This window comes from Perissodus microlepis, chromosome 1, assembly GCF_051167445.1.
Source record: "Perissodus microlepis isolate ML-2025 ecotype Zambia chromosome 1, ASM5116744v1, whole genome shotgun sequence".
Lineage (NCBI taxonomy): Eukaryota > Metazoa > Chordata > Actinopteri > Cichliformes > Cichlidae > Perissodus > Perissodus microlepis.
Window position 1 is genome coordinate 29143825 of NC_140461.1, and position 20639 is coordinate 29164463.

General features: G+C 39.9%; 1 protein-coding gene across 1 annotated transcript in view; it reads left to right on the plus strand.

Moving 5' to 3' along the window:
* Positions 1 to 16929, plus strand: part of itga11a (integrin, alpha 11a) — a 50642-nt gene extending 33713 nt beyond the window's left edge. The window contains exons 15-30 of the mRNA XM_084939311.1: positions 958 to 1088; positions 1248 to 1414; positions 3187 to 3326; positions 3557 to 3667; positions 4016 to 4101; positions 4219 to 4429; positions 4590 to 4688; positions 8553 to 8629; positions 8802 to 8885; positions 9124 to 9214; positions 9300 to 9413; positions 10572 to 10655; positions 10753 to 10863; positions 10995 to 11090; positions 11760 to 11873; positions 15588 to 16929. Of these exons, the coding sequence (XP_084795437.1) occupies positions 958 to 1088; positions 1248 to 1414; positions 3187 to 3326; positions 3557 to 3667; positions 4016 to 4101; positions 4219 to 4429; positions 4590 to 4688; positions 8553 to 8629; positions 8802 to 8885; positions 9124 to 9214; positions 9300 to 9413; positions 10572 to 10655; positions 10753 to 10863; positions 10995 to 11090; positions 11760 to 11873; positions 15588 to 15665 (1794 nt within the window). The 3' untranslated portion in view covers positions 15666 to 16929. The remainder of the gene's footprint in view (positions 1 to 957; positions 1089 to 1247; positions 1415 to 3186; positions 3327 to 3556; positions 3668 to 4015; positions 4102 to 4218; positions 4430 to 4589; positions 4689 to 8552; positions 8630 to 8801; positions 8886 to 9123; positions 9215 to 9299; positions 9414 to 10571; positions 10656 to 10752; positions 10864 to 10994; positions 11091 to 11759; positions 11874 to 15587) is intronic.
* Positions 16930 to 20639: the final 3710 nt, after the last annotated feature.

The following is a 20639-nucleotide window of genomic DNA, read 5'->3' on the forward strand; positions in this document are numbered from 1 at the left end:
CATTACACTGTAGCACATACATGTAAACTTTCCCAAAGCTGGGCAGCCGTGGATTTATGTATATTTCACTGTGGCGAAAACCTGTGAAAGTCTTGATTCTTCCTACTCATAACAGCTTAGATGAATGCACTGACTGTGCAAATATGCAACAAGTTGTAAAACTGTAAAACTTGGATTAAATGATGGATTAAAAGCAAGTTTAACGGGTGGGTTAAAAGCTGAAAGACATGGTGGCACAGTATGTTTGCATGTTCTCCCTGTGTCTGTGTGAGTTCTCCACACGGTACAAAAATGTGGGGTTGGTAGCCACAGGTGTGAATTTTTTCACACCTGTGTCTGTCTCTGTGTTAGCCCAGTGACAGACTGGCAGGTTGTACCTGGCGTATGACAGCTGGGCTAGGCTCAAACTCCCCCCAGCAACCCTGAATTAAGTGAATGAGGATGGATGGATAGACAGATGGGTTACAATCTACTTTATCTTAGTAGGTGAAACTTGCAGCATGTACTGTAAGCTAATTATTATGAGTGACCCTTCTGTAATTTCTGTATTTATTAAATACTCCTATACTCCTGTGCTATTAAAGGACCAGTTTGTAAAATTTATTGGTGTATAGCAGTACGGTTCCCAACTGAAATCAAGTGAAATCAACTTTCCATTAGAAAACAGGTAAAAGCCTGTTTTTAGAGCCAGTGTTTGGTTTGTCTGTTCAGAGATACTGTAGAAAAAATGGCAGTAACATAGAAGACTCCATGGAAGAGGACTGCTTGTTTTGTAGGTAACAAAGACAATATTTGCAGGAAATATTCACTCTAATAAAAACCCAACCCCTCAAACACTGGAGCTTTGCAAAAAGTTTGTTTTCATTTGCAAAATCGTATATATGGGTGCACTGAATTTTAAGCAGATTATTGTAAGCATTGATTGTTGTCACTGTGAACCATCTGTGTTTGTTTTAGAGAATAGCAGCTGCAGATTTGGCTCCTGGCCTGCAGTACTTTGGCCGTAGCATCCATGGCGTAATGGACATGAACGATGATGGTTTAGTGGACCTAGCTGTAGGTTCCCTCGGTGCTGCTGTTCTACTTTGGTCAGTATTTAAAAAAATAAATAAATAAAATAGACATTGTAGTTATTCCTATAAATTTATTTTGGCAATTAATTGAAAGATTTTCATGATCCTTGGTTTTGCATTTTAACTGCAATTTTTAAAAGTCTGTCATCTGTCACGCCCTCTATGCCCTCACAGGTCCCAGAGCGTTGTTCGTATTTATACCACTGTGAGGTTTGAGCCCAGTAAGATCAACATCTTTGTGAAAGACTGCCAGAGAGGTGGCAAAGACGTGACCTGCATGTCAGCCATTGTATGTTTCAACATCACAGCCAGGACAGCCATTTCTCCCACACAGGAAATTGGTAAGCCAGCAAAAATAATCCACTGCAAAGTTTTCTAGTTCTTCCACATGACAAGATTGGCACTTGGCAAGGTGAATAAAACTACTTATTGCCCAGCCTAGAATACTGACAGGTTACAAAAAAGATTTATAAAAGGTGTATAGCGTGACAAACTTGTTTCACAGTAGAGCGCTCAGTTTTAGATTTTGAGACAAAAAAGACGTATACGTTAGTGGCTCTGGATATTATCACGTCATTATCAAATCATTTTTTCTGATGTATTTGAACAGTATTCATGTATATTTTGGACCCATAGTTACTTAATAGTTCAGCAATGTGGATATTTGTACAAGACAAGATGAAATATAACTGGTTTCAAGTGAAAAAAGGCAATTCATGTATGCATATATTTATATATCTTTCATGTCCTTGCTTCAATGCACTTTTCAGCATATGGCTGCCCATAAAAACTCTGACGACTTCTTTTACTTTTAATGGTGCCAAAGTAAAATGTTTCTTTTCTAGCATAAGAGGTTCTGATCTCACTGTTGTTTCTCTGCCAAAGCTAATGTTGCTGCCTTCAAAAAACCACTGTGTCTGAGCCACTGTGGCGCTATCAAATGTTCCTTTTCGTGCGCGAGCGCTGTTAGGAATGCATCTGGAAGTTTATCTCTGCTCGGCTGCATTCGGCTTCGTCAAAATAGAGAGATTTGTTTGATGGTGGTGAAAGGTCCCAGATAACTCAAGTCTGCAAAAATGTGCTGTGCCACCAAAAGCAACCCACATGCATTTAAGTGCAGCGTTTTTTTCAGCTCGCAGTTTGTTTTAATAGCTATCATGGTGTGGTCCAGTTTCACAGTGAAGCAGGGCTCAGTGGCGGAGGAAGGAGAGGTGTAGTGGAGCATGTTCTGAGTTAACCTCTTGACCCCGTGGCATCTTTATCATATCTATCATATGTGCCAAAACAGAGGAGAGGAGGAACAGAGGGAGGTAACTTACCCTTCATGGTTGCATACAGTGGAACACGTTTATTTAATTTTCCTTTCATTGTCGTGTCTGGGTAGTAATGGATGGCAGATGTGCTGCTGTTTGTGAAATCTCTGTGGTCTGTTGCATAAATGGTTCTTTTTTTCAGCCATTCATTTTTATGCAAATATCTATTTAGAGTGTCTTATAGCGAGCTCTTTAAACAGACAGGCTGACTTACTGCGTACTGCGTTGCTATGTATCTCAACACTTTTTCAGAGTGGAAAAGTACAAGTTAAAGACTGAGGATGAAAAATTGCTTTGGAACTTGCAGCTCTCCTCATCTAAAGAGGAAAAACTTTTACTGGTAATTGCGATGTGGTGAAAAGGACAGAAAAAGTTCCAAATGTCATATCCGTTATCTGCACGGATCTTTTTTGCATAACATATTACGATCTCTGCAGCTCTGTCAGCTTCTCTAGCTGACCTCAAACATAACACATGCATGAGTTTAGCCTTGGTAGATTTTTCCTCATGCCATGAAAGCCTCTGAAACAATGCGGTTTGGAAATGAGTCAGTACTGAGGCCAAAGGGTTTGGATTCTTATATGTGTTGGTCACACATGTAGCGTATGTTAGGTGCCAAGCTGATATTGCATTGCAGTGCTACAATGATGTCATTTACCATCTCCTTTTGCTGCCATTTATCAATTACTCTGTACTAACATAAGTAAGAACAGAAGCGTGTCTGTCTTAAAAACACAAACAGGATTTTTCACGGTTTCATATTGAAATGTAATATCTTAATTCTTCCCACAACCCACTAGGGATCAAGTACAATGTCTCTATCGCGGAGAAACGTTACAATCCTCGGGCGATGTTGGATAACCCGAATAAGATGCAGCCTCAAAACTTCACCCTCCTTCCGGGAGAAGAGACCTGCGAACACATCTACTTTTACGTCATGGTGAGATTCGGTTTTAATGTTATTTTGGTTGCTTTTCTTCTTACAAATCATTTCATAATCAAAACAGTTTTGGCCAAATATCACTATGGATATTAGTCACTGGCTAAAATCTAAAACATACATGTATAGACTTGTTTAAAGCAAAACATAGATATTTGAGTGTCACAGACAAAGTGTCATAATACAGAAAATCTGCTGGTTAATTTCTGAAAATAACATTTTTACATTAGGAAACGACAGACTACGCCAGACCCATAGTGTTCACTGTACAAGTGGCACTACAAGATCCAGAAAACGCACCAGTTCTAGATGACAGCTGGCCTACTGTGGTGAAGACTGAGGTAAGAGACAATCTGGCAATGTCCTATATTTCAACATGCTGCTCAGCTACATAGCTACATAGCTATTAGCTTTGCATAATGCATAGTTCAAAGAGGTTTGGACAGCAGGTGGATGAGGCTTTTCAGAGCTGTATGCCTGTAAAGAAAAATATCTCCAACCAAGTAGTTCGAGCAGTAGATGTTTAACACATATACTGACCTCAATATTTAGATAATTTGGCCATGATTAATATGAGCCTCCTGAGAAAGAGAATACAACAGAAAACAAGGAAAATCAATCATCATCTGGGTGAAATATGAAGCAGCAGTAGTTCCTTTGATGTAAAAAGATCTTGTCTCTTTGGTAAGCTGCCCTTTTGGAACGGCTGTGACGAAGACGATCGCTGCATCCCCGACCTGGCCCTGCAGAGCATGAATGACCTGATGACTCCAAAGTAGGTATACGCATATTCATCACCATGCCTACAGTCGCACAGTGGGACAAATTTTATTTGCACACTCGCAACGAGTAAATAAATAATGTGATACCTTCCTTCCTCGCTGCCTCCCAGACAGTTCTGTGCACAGTCCGTACAGTCTCGTGGTGCTTTCTGTCGCCGTCAAAGTGAAGGGGAGATGGAGGGATCTCTCAGGGTGCTAGAGGCAACCAGGCGGAGGATGGTGGTGGATGTTCGGCTGGAGAACAAAGGAGAGAACGCATACAACGCTCGCCTCAACATCACCTACACACCCAATCTGCACTTTTCTAGCCTCATTGTCAAGGTGTGTTATCATGACCTTAAACTCTTCATGTGGTTTATCAGGACAGATGTTGTCAAATAGCCTAAAAGGTCTATGTTACTCCAAAGAGTCCGAGGTTTAACCATCAGGTAAGGCGAAATAAATTCTACATTTATGACTAGCAGTGACATTTTTCATTCAGGACAACTCGGACATCAAAATAGAGTGCTACAGTCAGGACAAACTGAGGAACGAGAAGCTCTGCAATGTCAGCGCACCCTTCATGAGGGCCAAAACACAGGTGAGTTAACCATGTTTCTTTACGTATGTGTCGTTGTGATTTTTTTTAATAAGATAAGATAAGGCTTATTGTCATTGGCAGCAAAAGGATAAATTGGATTCATTGCCATCGGAGATTTAACTAAAAAACATCTCAGGTTGAAAAGCTGTAACTTTATTATACTATAATGTTTTAGGTGTTTTTGAAGAGGTGTCTGGAAAAACATAAAGCTGATGCAAAACTTTTCCAGCCCAGTGAAATTCATCCGTATGCCAGTTTTCGTACCGATTCCCAAATAAGATTAGTTGGTGCCACTGGAGAAAATTGATGCGAAACACCAGTATAAAGTAATTCATCATTCAAGAAGAAACTAAAGTCTTGCTCCTCGTCTGGGCTCTGATTTCAGGATTTAGAAATCTGAGAGAACTCAAACCCCTATGTCAAAACAGAAATCAGCATTAATTTTCTTTCAGTATCTCTGCCTGTGCTCATCGGGTTGTATTTGCTTAGAAGAGAAGGGGTGGAGATGCCAGATGTTGGCTCTGTATGTTCTGCCTGTTTTGCTCTTCTCCAGAGTTTTCAGCCAACTGCTGTTTTAGTATGTTTCATCCAGGCTTTTAACTCTGCCAAAACATGTTTACGAGAAGAGTATCGTCCTCAGAAAGCACATTTATACGTAATGATAAACATAGTTCCCCAGACCTGTCCCGTATTAAACCTGAATGCGTCATTGTTCATGTATAATGCGAGCACGAAGTGCATTGGGGACCACGAACACGTGCTGCAACTTTATTGGGTACACCTGTTCCACTGCTCGTTAATGCAAATATCTGAGCAACCTGTAAAGTGGCAGCAGCTCAGTTAACAAATATCAAATACACCAACTTAACATGCTAATGTTTCAGCCCTGTACCCTTCATCATATCATATTGCATATATTCATCAGTGCTCTGATGAATGCCACAAGCCTGAAACATTAACACAACTGTTGGCATGGACTTTGAATGTGACATGTCTGATGTTGTTAGGGGGGCTGGTCCTGAGTACTTCAGAAACTGCTGATCTAATGGTATTTTCCCACACAGCCATCTCTAGGGTTTACAGAGAAAAAGAGAAAATATGTGTCAGCCAGCAGTTCTCAGGGTGAAAATCCCATGTTGATGACAGAGGTCAGAGGACAAAGGCTTGTATAAACACTACAGAAACTCAAACAACCACTTGTTATAATCGATGTATGGAGAAGAGCGTCTCTGCATGCACAACACCTTGAACCTCGAAACAGACGAACAGCAGAAGACCACACACTGCGCGCCACCCCTGTCAGCTAAGAACACCAAGTGGATGCCACAACTCACACAGGCTCAACAAAACTGGACAGTAGGAGATTGGGAAAATATTGCCTGGTCTTTTTTCTGCTGCAACATTCAGATGGTTGACTCAGAATTTGGTCTAAACAACTTGAAAACATGAATCCATCCTTTGTATCAGCAAGTTCACTGTACTTAAGTGGCCTCCACAGCACCTTTGGGATGTGCTGGAACGGGAGATTCTCATCTTAAATGTGCTTGTTTAACTTACATGATTATCCACCCACCGAATCCAACTGAAAAGCAAAGCAGCAGGAATAGTACCTGGATCAAAGTACCTGGACTACTTTGACATCATGTTGTATTTTTATATGTAAAGAATGAAATTCCACAATGTAAGAAAGAGGGCGCATTGTCATTTGGAGGAAAACATACCAGTGCTATGGAAAAAAGTGCAATATGGAGATTCTAGGACACCATTCATAGCTTATCCGTTGTCGTCACTCATGATGACAGTGACTTCTCGTGTGTCGTGTTGGAACAGCTACTTTAACCTCGTGTCTTAAAGGTTAAAGTAGCTGTCCCAAATATGGACAAACAAATCAGCCAGTCTGGACTCCTCTTCTTCTTTTCACTATAAAAACATCACATTTAATTGTTATTGCATTAGGAAGATGCATCTTAGCAACGGGGTAAACACAACAGATAAGACTTGCTCTTCTCTCAGCATTATTCAGGTGAGACTGAACGAAAGACACCGAGATGCATTTCTTCTTCCTCATCTGTTAGTGATTCTCAGATTCATTTCTGCTGTACCAAGCTTTTCCACAGGCTTATAAAGTCAACAATATTTATGAGGCTGTGCACTTTCCGGGGTATTTTACAGCAAGGCATTACTTTTTATTTTTAGGAGGGTGATGTTTGTGTTGACTTTGATAGGGATGACACTGGTCGTACATCAGTCAGTGCAATTAAAAGCTGTTATCCCTTTTTTAAATGTGTTTTTCATTGACATCTGAACAATAATCTTTCAGCTTTCTATACTGACACAAAGTCTGCTGACTAATAATGCAGGAATGAAGGACTGAAGGTGACTGAAAGAGTTCATGAAATGTCCTAACCATGTGATTATCGCAAACAATGGTGATCTCCTGGGCAACAAGTAAACCCAAATTTCTATGTAATGCTCCCAAGCAACTGAACCGAGCAGACCTGGTCACCCTTTAGAGCTCACTGAGTGATTCATACCCACTCATTGACCCTAAACAGCATCCAGAGCCACAAAACTGATGTGCTCTGGTTGAGAGCCTTTTAAGAATGTGGCACAGAGTTAAACAAGGCTGATTGTACACCAGTGCCACTGCCAAGCCAGCCTAAACCACCGTAAAGCTGAAGGAAAGTGGGAACTTCAGTGCAAGCTTTTTAAATTAGCCAGTTATCACGCTTGTTTGGATCTTACCAGTTGATTCTGACCCGTGTAAAACAAGTTTGTTCAGTAAACTTTACAACCAACAGCGACAAGACGTCTAAAAATCGATTCCTTTTGCACGTGATCGTGGAAGCAAATGTGTTTTTAGGTTTTGTGGGTGTATGCAGAGAGAAGGGTTCTAGTTACTAGCGGTTTGACGACTGACAACGAATGTGGCTTAAGGAGGCGGACAGGCTGAAGAAACACAGAGGAGGAAGAGGAGAAACATGCACTGTTGAATTTCTGTGTTCAGCTATCCAACCATGGACAATCACGCCCTCAAAACCCAGAACAACTGTGTGTGTGCACATGTGTGTGTGTGTGTGTGTGTGTGTGTGTGTGTGTGCGTGTGTCTGGATTCCTATGTTTGTGTTTCATCCAGCCATCCTTCTAAAGAAACAGTGGGCTGAAGTCAAGGTTAACTATTCTTCACCAGGATATGCGATAGGACTAACAAAGGAGGACCGGGATCATTTTCCACATCTGGGACAAGTTGATACGCAACGAGATCATTATATTTGTGCTAAATCTGTGGTTGCTTTGAGAATGAGTCCATCTATATGGAAGAGGGAAGGAGGAAACCTCGTTATGCATTCCAGTCTGGTCAGACTGGATCCTTCAGGATTTCATTACGCCATGGAGGACTGTAAACAATGCTCAGCTAAACTCTGCTCTCCTAGATCTGCATTCTGCTGCCAATCAAGCCTCCTTTGCAGACTTGGGTTCCAATTTTGTTACATACCCATTCCTGTTTCTGGCTGTCTCCTTTTTACTGCTCTGCTTTTATTTTGCCCTGAATCTGGCTTCCACTGGAAGTTTTGAGTGAGTGAATGTGTGTGTTTGTAGTGGACATAGTCTTCAACTGAGGGGAAATTCCCAGGCTCTCTTTAAGCAGCAACAACTGTGCAAGCAGCTGCCTGGGGTCAAAGCCCGGGAATTATAGTAGGTTATTGCGGACTTGACTTCTTTTGTGTCCTTTATTCTAGGAATGCTATATAGCATAGCATCTGGAGTACTTTAGAGTTTTGTTAAAGCAAGATGAAATATAATTTAGGAAAAGCAATAAATGGGTAGTGTGTGCTTCTAATCTTTACTTCCTCTTCTTTGTAGGTAACATTTCGCCTGGAGTTCGAATTCAGTCGCACTACCTTCCTTGACCATCTCCGGGTTATCCTGGAGGCCAGCAGGTATGGACATCACTTTATATCTATTGGCATCCCAATTCTTTTTTGCTTTGCATGTAGACAAATGTTCTGTGTTTTAATGATCAACAAAGATATTTAAAAAATAATACAAGGATAAGCGTCTCGCTGTAAGATCATCACTTCTATTTGTTGAATATTTTTGTCTTTTCAACAGTGACGGTGAAGAAAATAGCAAAGCCGATAATTTCAATGATATCTATTACTCGCTGAAGTACGAGGCAGACCTTCTCTTCACCAGGTTAGTCAGCTTTCGGGGGGTGGGTGTTGTTGTTGCTGTTGTTTTGTTTTTTACCAAACAATACAAGCGAGGAATTTAGAAGTGCAGTGGGCTACAACAAACTGTGTTGGCATAATCTGGAAGATACTGAATGTAACTGTGGGGGAAATTAGTCGCTAGTCGTGCAGCCGGAATGGGAACTTTATGTTAATTGTTTGCTTGTTTATTTATTTACTTTTTTCTTTATTTGCTTTGACAGGGATTCTAATCCGACTCGATATGAAATCAAACCAGAGCTGTCACTGGAGGAGCCAGGCATCATCGGTCCTCCTTTCAACTTCACCTTCCAAGTGAGACCAGTTCTATCACCACCATGAGCTTAATTCAAAGTACAGCTTGGAAATAGTTTACACGATTCCCCCTGTTGTGCCTTAGATCCAGAATCTTGGATACTTTCCGGTAAAGGATTTGCAGCTAAACATCGAGATCCCAGAAATGACAAAAAACGGCAACCAGCTCCTTCAGATATCCGACTTCCATATTAACCAGGTGTGCGCAGAGCTTCAAACTGTCTATCAGTTAATACAAAAACAGAACACGAGGGACATGTGGCAGATTTTTTATATTATAGCACTCCATGGTGTGATAACAGACACTTACAGTGGCTAATATTAACACGCTGCATAAAAGATGCCTTGCAGACAATTAGCAGTGTAATTGTTAATTGAGTGGCTAGGACTAAATCATGTGTTACTCTAAGCTTTGACATAATGTAATCAGTGAGATTTTGGCACTTTGGAGCTGACGAGCTGCCACTTGGGTTTCAGTCAGTTTCCTTTCCACCTATGCTGCTTTTTGCTTTTTTACTTTTTTGTATTTACCCTGTATCGTCAGTTGGTACTTGCGATTGTTCTGCTAAAAATCACATAAATATCAGCGGTAAATAACAACAGAAGAGCAGTGGTGGTATTGCTACTGTTTAGGGGAAACATTGTTTGGTTTGAACTGAGCAGACCTGTTCTACTATTGAAGTTCATCATTTCTGGAAAGTTTTTCTGGAATAATACAGATTCCCAGGTTCTGTAAATAGGTCTTCTTAAAACTTTGGACAAGGTCAGCTTGCTGAAACTCTTAACATGTTCGAGTCTGGAGGTTCAGCCTCTGATGTTTTTAATTGGGAGTGACCAGAGTGGACAGGATTAGAAATGGGAGGGGCAGCTCAGGTTGAGCCATTTGGAGATATAGTAATAGAGGCAAGGCTGAGATGGTTGGGACATATACAGATGAGGGAGGGTGGATATGTTGGACAAAGGATGATGAAGATGGAGCTGCCTGGCAGGAAGAAAAGAGGAAGACCAGAGAGAAGATTAAATGATGTAGTGAAGGAGGACATGCAGATTGTTGGTGTGACAGAGGAGGATGTGGGGACAGGGTGAGATGAAGCTGTGGACTCCCCTAAAGGGAGCAGCCAAAAGAAGAAGGACAGAGTCAGCTCGGCAGACTAACCTCAGCTACACAGCGTCCAAACCTAATCACATATTATCAGTGCATTACATTTACGTTACATTAATTGCTGAACAATAATCATTCTTTTTAGTAACATGATCTAATAAGCTCCAGCTTATCAGCGTATTATTTCACTGCTTTTCTGGAAACAACATTTTACTGCACTAAGAGGAATTTCTTACCCCCCATGTCACACCTCAGAGAGATGGTACGCACTGTTTACCACCTCAGCATGTGGCACAGAGCAGGGCATCACCTGAAGACCTGTCACGCTTCTCCAGCTTGGTAAAGTCGATAAAACCTATCAAATTCTTTCCCAGATAAAAGTTTTATTCTCAACTTATTTTCTTAACTTTTTTTTTCGATCTGCTTCTTCCCACAGAACCGATCCAACACACTAACTCTTCCAATTCAATGCACAGTCAATGTGGCTTACTACAGAGACGTTGCCTTTAGAATCACTGGAGCACTTAGAATAGATACTTTACACGCGGTGAGCTTAAACCTCATCAATGGCTGCATGAATTATTATTTATCACTTTTTACAAAACTGTGGCTCTGCAGTGCTTCCAGCTGTGTCATCTGTTTGTTAAAAGCGCCTGCTTGTTTTGATTTCCTCTCCAGCTGAAGTTTAAAATCCTGGAACTGGTGACCAGTGCATCAGTGGAGCTCCCGTCCTCCAGCCCCATGTTTTTACATGAAGAGAGGCCTGTCAGACATGTGAGTCGGCAACAACCAGTGCTCTAAATTGCTTCTGTCCTCGTCTGGATTTTATTCTTACCATGTGCCCGGTTCTCGAGATCAGCTGTTAAAATTTATTTCAGTAGACTTTAAGTATTCAAATAGTGTCTCTTATGTGATGTTACCATTCATGGAAAACTAAGAAGAAGAAAAAAACAATTTTTCCATCAAGCACCTCTTTTTATTAAAAAATGAAAAAGAAAACAACAAAGTTTCTGCTTCAGCTGCGCTCATGAGCACAGAACTGAAACAGTGAATAATCACACTGTAAATGTTAGTATTGGAGCACTCATGGCTGTGTGGTGCTTAGGGACCGAAAGGACCAGCGGCACAACATGTATGAGTCAGGACTCAAACAGTAATCTGTGCTGCCATCTATTGGTCATTAAAACTGTCAGACTCTATTATCTTGTTTTTTTTTAAAGAGACTGTATTTGTGGATGTAAAAGGTGAATGGATGTACTTGATCGGTCTGTGAAAACGCTTTTTTATCAAAATTCATGAATTGTCATTATGCTATTCTGCAAAAATCATATTTATTTAAAGCTATATATTTAGGCCAAAAATACCATTTATCACTGCCTGTGTGTACAATTCAGCCTGCGTGCTTAAGAGAAAACAAATGTTATGTGTTGTCATGTCCAACAGATAATACTGGAGATCAGGAAGGAGGGAGATTACAGAATTCCTACTTGGATTATCATTGGAAGCACGCTGGGAGGACTCTTATTGTTAGCCCTGCTCAGCCTCGCTCTATGGAAAGTAAGTTACGTCGTGCAGTTTTTTAGTTAGCTGAATAACAGCCATTGAGTTATTAGAGGTATTTATCTAAATACCCACTTTTAGTCACTGACGAGTGACAATTTGGGGGGAGCTGTAGCATGTGATTCCCAGCATTTTCATGAGGATAATGGCTTTCCCATCCTGGAAAAAAACACACCCACTGGGGTTAAAATGTTTCCTTAAAGCATAAAGCCCCACAAACAGTTGATACTGTTCATCTGGATGTAACGTTGTAAGTGGGAGAAATATTTTGTCACTTATCCATGTGACTTCTTCAGTTTCCCCAACCTTATAAACAGTACATTTGCACAATAACTGAAACTAGCACCACTGGCGAACAATGAGCTGTCAGTTTCTTCATTAATATGCAAATTGCCATGACTGTTTACAAGGTTGGTCGAAACCTGCAGTCAGCTCATTTTTCTACTACCTCATCTGTAAATGTGAGCTATGGTCAGACGGTTATTGTAGTGTAGGTTTAGACTGCCATCATGTGGCTGAGAATAAGATATTGTCTTTAAATAAGAGTCTGACAGAAATGCCATAGTTATGTACCAAAACTGTGTAAAATGCCAGATTCGTCCATTTCTTGACTCTTGTCTGCATGTTTTCTATTTATTTCATATTCCTGTAGAAATAATGAAGCGGCTGTTTTATATCCATCACCTGGATCCTTTACTGTCAAGTAAAGGTCAAGCCAGCAATAAAGGCAGCCTCATATTTATGCTCAACACAGGATGCATTGACAGAAATGAAGAATCTGTCTGAATATGTGGAGCTGCGCTTTTTGTTTTGCGTGTATGTGTGTGTGAACGTGTATTCATATCTTTGTTGGGACCAAAAATCCTGGTCCCCACAAGTTTGAAGGCATATTTTGAGACTCAAAATGACAGTAAGGGTTAGGGTTAGGGATCCATTTTTCTTGGTTAGGTTTAGGGTAAGGGGCTAGGGAAAACATAATGTCAGTTAGATGTCCCCGCAACATATGAATACCCAACGTGTGTATGTGTGTGATTGGGGGAGGGGGTTTACTGGCTGAAATGCTTACATTTACAAGAAGCTGCTAGTCTCCCATCATATATTACAAAACTGTTTAAAAGCACGTCCTTGTTTTAATTTTGTGGTATTTCTACACACAAGAAAATCATCAATCTAGCACCAGCGTCAGTGCTTATATTAATATAATTAAATAGGGAAGGTCATCTTTTACACAAGATCTCCTGATGTATTGTTTTATAGGGGAAAGGGTCAGTCAGTTTGAACCGAAGCATCTGCCTCATGTTTCTGTATCATATTAAAGTGTAAAAATGTATTGTGTGTTATTTATTTAGGTTTTTCAGGGGGAAGAAAAATGCCACTGATGATGCAGAAATTTTTAAAAATCGCAAGCTAAATGATATTTAGTGATAGTCACCATGAGGTTTGATTTTTAGCAGATATCTAAAGGATCTGATAAACTGTCATGATATTTGGGCAGGCTGTAGCTGGGGATTCCAGTACACACACACACGCACACACACAGAGACACAGACATTGACTTAAACTGGATTTATCAGCATTGTGGTTTTAATCTTCCCCAGTATATTCCTGACCTCAAACATACCCCGAGGGATACAGACTGGACCTTGTTTTTACTTTGGGTTTAAATATTAACTATTAGGATATTTTTATTTCTGATCATCCCCATACTCTCTTTAACTTTCATGTGCCTCTATATTTGGTTAGCTCCAGCATCTTAACTGCTGATAAATTTTCTGCTTTTAATTTATTTACATCCCCTTATAACAATGTTGAGCTCTCACTGAATCATTTTAACCATAACTGTCTTTCTATTTTAGATAAGTCTGTCCTGTTTGACTGAGATTAGCTCCTGAAACTCTTCTCCTTGGATAAATGACGGCATTAAAGCGTTCTTGTTGAAAAAAATGAGCACTTGTGGAGATCAAGTCATCTACGCATTCATCTCCTTCATTTAAAGGATCTTTCAGTGTCTTTTAACACTTCAGGGAGAGGTGCGAGGGCTGCTGATTTTTCAAACCTTGTTTCAAAGAGCAGAGGTAATCCTGTGATGGTATTCAACACTGTATTAGTGAAATTGGTATTCCTGCGCCACCTGCTGTGCCTATTTCTTCAAATGAATCTCAAAATTCACATTTATTGCTAAGATTTTAGAAAAGGCTGTGCCTAAGCAGCTTAAAGCTGTCTTGGACAAATACAGCAGCCTTGATCATTTCCATTCTGGCTTTTCCAGAGCTCATTCCACACAAACAGCTCTTCTGGGAGTCTCCAGAGACATCTTGATGTGAAGTGACACAGGAGAATCTTCTGGACTTGACTTGATCTTTGGCTTTAATACTGTTGATCATCGCGTTGAGATTGACAGGCTGAGACACTGTGTGAGTGTATCGAGGTCTGCTTTGGAGTGGTCTCTTCAAATCTGTCTGAAAGATCCTTATCTGTGGCTGCTTCTAATTTCAGGTCATCTTCCACTTCTCTTGCTTACAGTGTAGCACACTGGTGGGCCTGTACTGTTTCTGTTGTATCTGCTCCTTCTTCAGCACGTTTTCAGCACTTTTAAGGACATTTCTTATCATTGCCGTGCAGACGATATTCAGTCGTATATCTTTTAAGCCCCGAGATGTTTCTAAGCTGCACATCTTGCATCTAGAATCTATTAAAACTTGGATGGCTGACATTTTTCTCCAATTTAACGAAGAGAAAACAGAAGTTTGTGCCCCTGACAGATTTGTGCCTACGGTAATGGAAACTCCAGGTACCTTTGCTACATTTTCTACCTTGAAAGTGTAACTTGTGACTCAGCCTTCACTTTGGATGCTCGCGTTTAATCTCCGTTTCACTCACTTAAGAAATATTTCCAAGTTGAGTTCCATTGTGTCACACTTTGAATTGGAAATAGTTATTGGGACCTTCACGTCTGGATTATCGCATTCACCTTGTTCACTTGTCTTAACAAAACCTTCTTGGAACGTCTGCAGGTTGTTCAGAATGCTGCTGCGAGGCTTCTGACTAAAGTCTACCAAGTGCTCATGTGTCACACGGTTGGTAATTCGGTTGCACTGGATCTCCATTAATGTCACTTTAAGATTCTGATGTTGACCTTTAGAGCTCTGCATGGGCAAGCACCATACAATAGTGAACTTTTGTGTCCATATATTCTGCGTTCCTGAGGTCACATGATCACAACCTGCTGGTTTTATGCAAGACTGAGAACTAAAGGAAAGAGTTTTTGTGATCCACAGACTCCAGAGCTCTCTACGTTCTTGTTATGAATCACTTTATGATATTTATCTTGAAAGCTGCTCAATAAATAAAAATTTACTTACTTTTATCCTTAGGGGGTGATGACTAATGACCTCGTCTACTGACTTTACATCTACAGTTTGGTGCCACATAGTGAATGGTAACATGCTATTTTGAGATTAGGAACATAGTCAGCATTTTACATGGTGACTACATCAGTATGTCAGCATTAAAATTGTGGCCTCACAGATCTGCAAGCACAGCCGCACACTCTGAAACTTCTTAGCTTTTTCTTAAGTTTGCATAAATTTTACATTTTCAGTCACAAGGAAGTGATGCAATCTGTGTGCTGCACAGTGCCCGCAATATTTGTAGCGCATTTGTGTTTGAAGCATTACTTCTTATCTAACTTATCTCTGCTCTCCCACCCAGCTTGGATTTTTCCAAAGGCAAAAGAGAAGAGAAGAGGATGAGCAGGAGGTCAACGGCAAAGTGGCAGAAGAGCGATAACGCAGGCTGAGGGCCCCCAGCAGACACCCTTTCCACAGGGGACCCGACACTCAGGGACCAATCCGCCTCACCCCACCCGCTCCCTACCGCTGCAGTGGCACCGCGTACACAGCTCCACACGATCGTTATTGCTGAAGAAAGGCTTTTTCAGTGCACTGGATCTTTCCTGCGCCACAACCCCTGACCCCCAACAATCAGCACTGTCACACTCACTTAGCATTCCTGCACTGTTGCGACATTAGGGCCTTCTTTGTCTATGTCTTCCACTGGCCTGGATGTCATCTCTTCAGAGATCTTGGAGCTCTAATTGCATCGGTTTCTGGCCGGAGCTCTGGTGGTTTTTCTGTCCGTTTTTCTACAGAAGAATAGAACCACTTTCAGTCGATCTGTTTCAAGATTTTCAGGCCACTATTTGCATTTGAGGCAAATGTTAGCCAGTCATTCTTTTGTCTTTTCCTGATGTGTAGGCTATTTATTTAACTCCTATGGTAAAGTACATGAAAAAAAAACCTCAAGGGTGTTTTCCCACCCAAAAGCTACAACAAAATGTAAAGCTCTTATACTGTATATTAAAAATTCCAAGTTTAAGAAATTTTTATCTGCCATGTATTCAGTCAATTTGCATAATAATTTATGACGACAGAAAACTGAACTAAAGTGACCAGAGAACGAAGAAGATTCGTGATGTTTAACTTTTAGAAACTTTTCTTAATCTTTGGAGAAGAATCCTCTAAATGCATCATCTCTTAAGAGTTCGTTCATTTTAAGATTAACATCCTGGGAAACATGCAGGGTGATTTTTAAAACATTTGATGCACTTTTTACTTTGTATAAAATTAACTTGAATTTTGTAAATAGTCAGTTAGCTTTTTTTATATCCTTTCAGTACTATAATGGTTTTCTGACAGTTTTCAGTGTGGTTCATGAAATTATTTTTTTTCAGTTCAGTAAGTCGGCTTTGTTTCACTGAACCTGTTACAATATGAGACAGCTGCGTGCCTTTTAACATGCACTGCATCAGAGCAAAGGGTGTGCTTATAATATTAATGGGATTTGTTTTGGTTTTTTTTACATTTGAAGCAATTCTTAACAGAAATGTAAGTAAATGATAATCAGAAGCTGTAAACATGAGTCCAGTGATTGCACAATGTCTGGAGTTTTTTTCTCTTTGAAGAAGTGTGAAGACCTGTAATATGCCTACAAATAAAACGATATAGGTCTATGAGTGTCTTTTTCACAAGTATCTGAGCGCTTCCAGCTGCATAGAAACAGGCCTCAACAGGCATGAGTCACCATTTGTGAGATTCCAATTCTTCACATACAGAAAGGAAGAACAGAAGCTGGGATTAACGAATAACAGAGAGAAAAAAGTAAATAGACATCCATCTGTTCATTTTCTTCTGTTCATCCGATTCAGTGCTGCGGGAGCACTGGAGTCTATCACAGTTGTCAAAGGGCAAAAGCCAGGAAGTAGATGGCAGGGCATCAATAGACATATTAAATCTTTTTTCTGAGCATCACAGTTGAAGGAATATGATCCTGACACAAGGAAAGCAAGGAAAGCCTTTACCAGCTCAAATCAAATCACTTTTTTGTCACATCACATGTGCAGGTACATTGGTACAGTACATGCGAGTGAAATTCTTGTGTGCGAGCTTCACAAGCAACAGAGGTGTGCAAAAATACAATAACATAAGAACAAGCAAATTATAAGAATGGCTAAATCTGAGAGTTATATGAATAAATATATGTACAATATAAGAGTGTATGTGCATTACTGAATGTGTATACTAAATATCAGGGGTGATTTTAGCCCAATTTTGGGGGTGCTGAAGCACCCCCAAAATGAATCAAAGCACCCCCAAAGATTTCTTACTTTTTTTGACAATATTTGCTGTTTGTGTGACACACTACTAAAAATATAAAAAACATACAGTACTTGGTTGAGACGTAACATTTTAACAATAAAAGTATAGATAATATAGAGTATAGAGCGATGGTGTAAGCGGAGGTGTAAGTGCCTGGCTTAAAACAGGACATATTAGCTGCATTTAACCTTCAGTTACTCTTTATATAGTTGGTAGGAGTCAGACCATGTTTCTTTTTAGCTGAAAAACATTACACCAGGTAACCTGCAGTGTTGACAACGTGTTTTCCGATGATGTTTGCTACTCTACAATCCGTCCTGCTCTGTAGTAAAATCAGCAACATTTGACCGTCCTGTTGCTCCCATTGAAATGTATGCAGCCTATTTAAAAGCTAAAACTTAAAATTGTCAAACTGTCCTGTTTGAAATGGATACTAACTAGCTAACTGACTGGATGCCCATTAACCTTATAACTCCTGTTGTGTGTGTGTGTTTGTGTAGAGAGAGACAGCCAGGTTCATAATGGATATAAGGAAGTTTTTTCCAAAGAAAGGAGCCACATTCAGGTAAAAGTGTAAAATCAAATGATCCATCAATCAAGAATAATGTTGGATCAGTGTTTCAATGTTTATATCTTGTATTAGATGTTCATGTGGTTTGGTTATTTACCTTTTGGTTGAAAGTACACTGAGAGAGGACTTTTTGTTAGTGATCTTAATAGTATTTTTCACATTAATGTAATTTTTCATCTAATTGAATACAATCTATTTGTGTATGATTGTCAAAGAGTCCAAAGAGGGAGAAAGGAAAGAGGGAATGTGAGGAGAAAGTACAAGGTCAGGAAGAACCAGGTAAGAAAACAGACAGGGAACAGTGACAGGCAAAACAGAAACTGTTAAACTGACAAAGAGAAAACAAAACAAATTTTACTCACACAATCAGGAAGTTGTGTTCTCCCTATATTAAAGCTGCTGTAAAGAATCTGCAAAACAAACTGGGTTGAAACATTTTTGACCCTCTTTAACAACATTCCAACATAACATTATAATTGATTGGGGAGATTAAAATTAATGATATATTTTTATGTGGTTCAGCCACAACTCTACTAAAACCTCAGCCAGTAATAGGTAGGCCAACTTTTGGACCGTTCAGTTGTCTGTATGACTGCTGCAGTACGTACACCACATTTGCGCACTATCAGAAAGTGCCAAACAGCCCTGGTGGAGTGAGGAGCTGTAAAGAGAAGCAGGTGTTCTGTTTATATTCTAAAAATGTTTTAAGCTTGTTTCAAAGATTCTGTACTGCAGCTTTAAATGTTTTCCAAAAGCACACATACACTTATCAGTGTTTCTCAAACTTTTTACAGTGTGTACCACCTGATAAAAAATGTCAAGCTCTCCTAAGTACCACTATGAAAGCATGAAAGTCATAAATCTTACAACACAAAATTAGTATTATTAAATTAGTAAAATTACCATCTGCAGTAAAGATTTTTTCATGCATGGTATACATTCTACCACAGGCCTCCATTTCTATATATATTTTTTAAAATATTTTGTAATAATTTATTCTGTTTTGGGAGTGTTTTTTATGCATCTGTATTATATTATACATACACATTAAAAGTGAATCTCTGTCCAAAAAATGCACTCAGTTTACTTTTTACTCACTATGAGCATCACTCATTATTCTCCCCCAGTAATTAAGGTTAGGATATGGTTGTTGTTGTTTTTTTTATTCCAATCCATTCTTCTTTTGCAGCATTTTAATAACATTTATCAGATTTGATGGTTTTGTTACAGACTTTTCAAAAAAAGCGTTTTTCTTTTCTTTCACAAATGTGGGGATTAAATTGTGTTAAAATGCACAAAACAGTGATGTCATGTTTTGTGACGAGGACCCAGGCACAGAGAGACTTGATGAATTTAAGAATCTTATATTAATAAAGAAATTTGCAGACTTGCACATAGATGGTAAAATTATGATGACTGATAACGGAGACGAAGACAACAGACGATGAGGACAGGGAGGAACAGGGGTTTAAATGCACCAAGGAGACAGTCAGAGAGAACTCGGGACAACTGGAGGCATTTAGGGATGCAGGGACTGACAGAGACAGGGAAGAAGTCTCATTGTGACAAGTAAAGTTTATCTTGCCTGGCTGGGCAGCTCTCCTGGTGCTCAGCACCCCCAAAGCTCTGATCCTAGAATCGCCCCTGCTAAATATGTATATCTACATGTGTGTGTGTGTGTGTTATACAGAGGTTGGCAGTTGTACATGTGCAACACAAGTGGCATTTATATACAGTATGGAGCATAATGTTGAAGTTCTGGTAAGTGAAGGTGAGGTGTCTATCAAGTGTTCAGCAGTCTGATGGCCTGATGGAAAAAGCTGTCTCTCAGTCTGCTGGTTCAGGACCGGATACTGCAGAACCTCCTTCCTGATGGAAGTAGTCTGAACAGTTTATGGCTGGGGTGACTGGAGTCCTTGATGATCCTCCCCGCTTTCCTCGGGCACCGCTTCCTGTAGATGTCCTGGAGGGAGGGAAGCTCACCTTCAACTTCACATTAAAACATGTTTTTATTTCCGAACCTTATAATTAAACTGTTAATGACTAAATTAACAGACTGTTTGCTGTGTTTTGAAGGAGTTTTACTGGTGGAAATAAACCTTCTCCACATTAGTTTAGTAAGTAAATGGACTGGTTCTTATATAATGCTTTTCTACTCTTCTGAGCACACAAAGCGCTTTACACAACTTGTGCATTCACCCAAGCACATTTTCTTAGTGCTTTCTAACTAACATTCACACACACATTCGTACTCCGATGAGAGCAATTTGGGGTTAGTATCTTGCCCAAGGATATTTGGCATGCAGACCAGAGACCAGGAATCGAACCACCAACCTTCCGATCAGATGACCTGCTCTACCACCTGAGCTACAGCCACCCCACCCTAAGTCAGACACAGTTTTACTATGACCCTTTTTACTTCTGTTACCTAAAGTAGCAATGGACAATTTTTTAACCTATCACTATGAATAAGATGTAACGGTTATAGATTAATAAGAAAGACAAGTTCATTAAGTTCATCAGTACTGTGCAAAA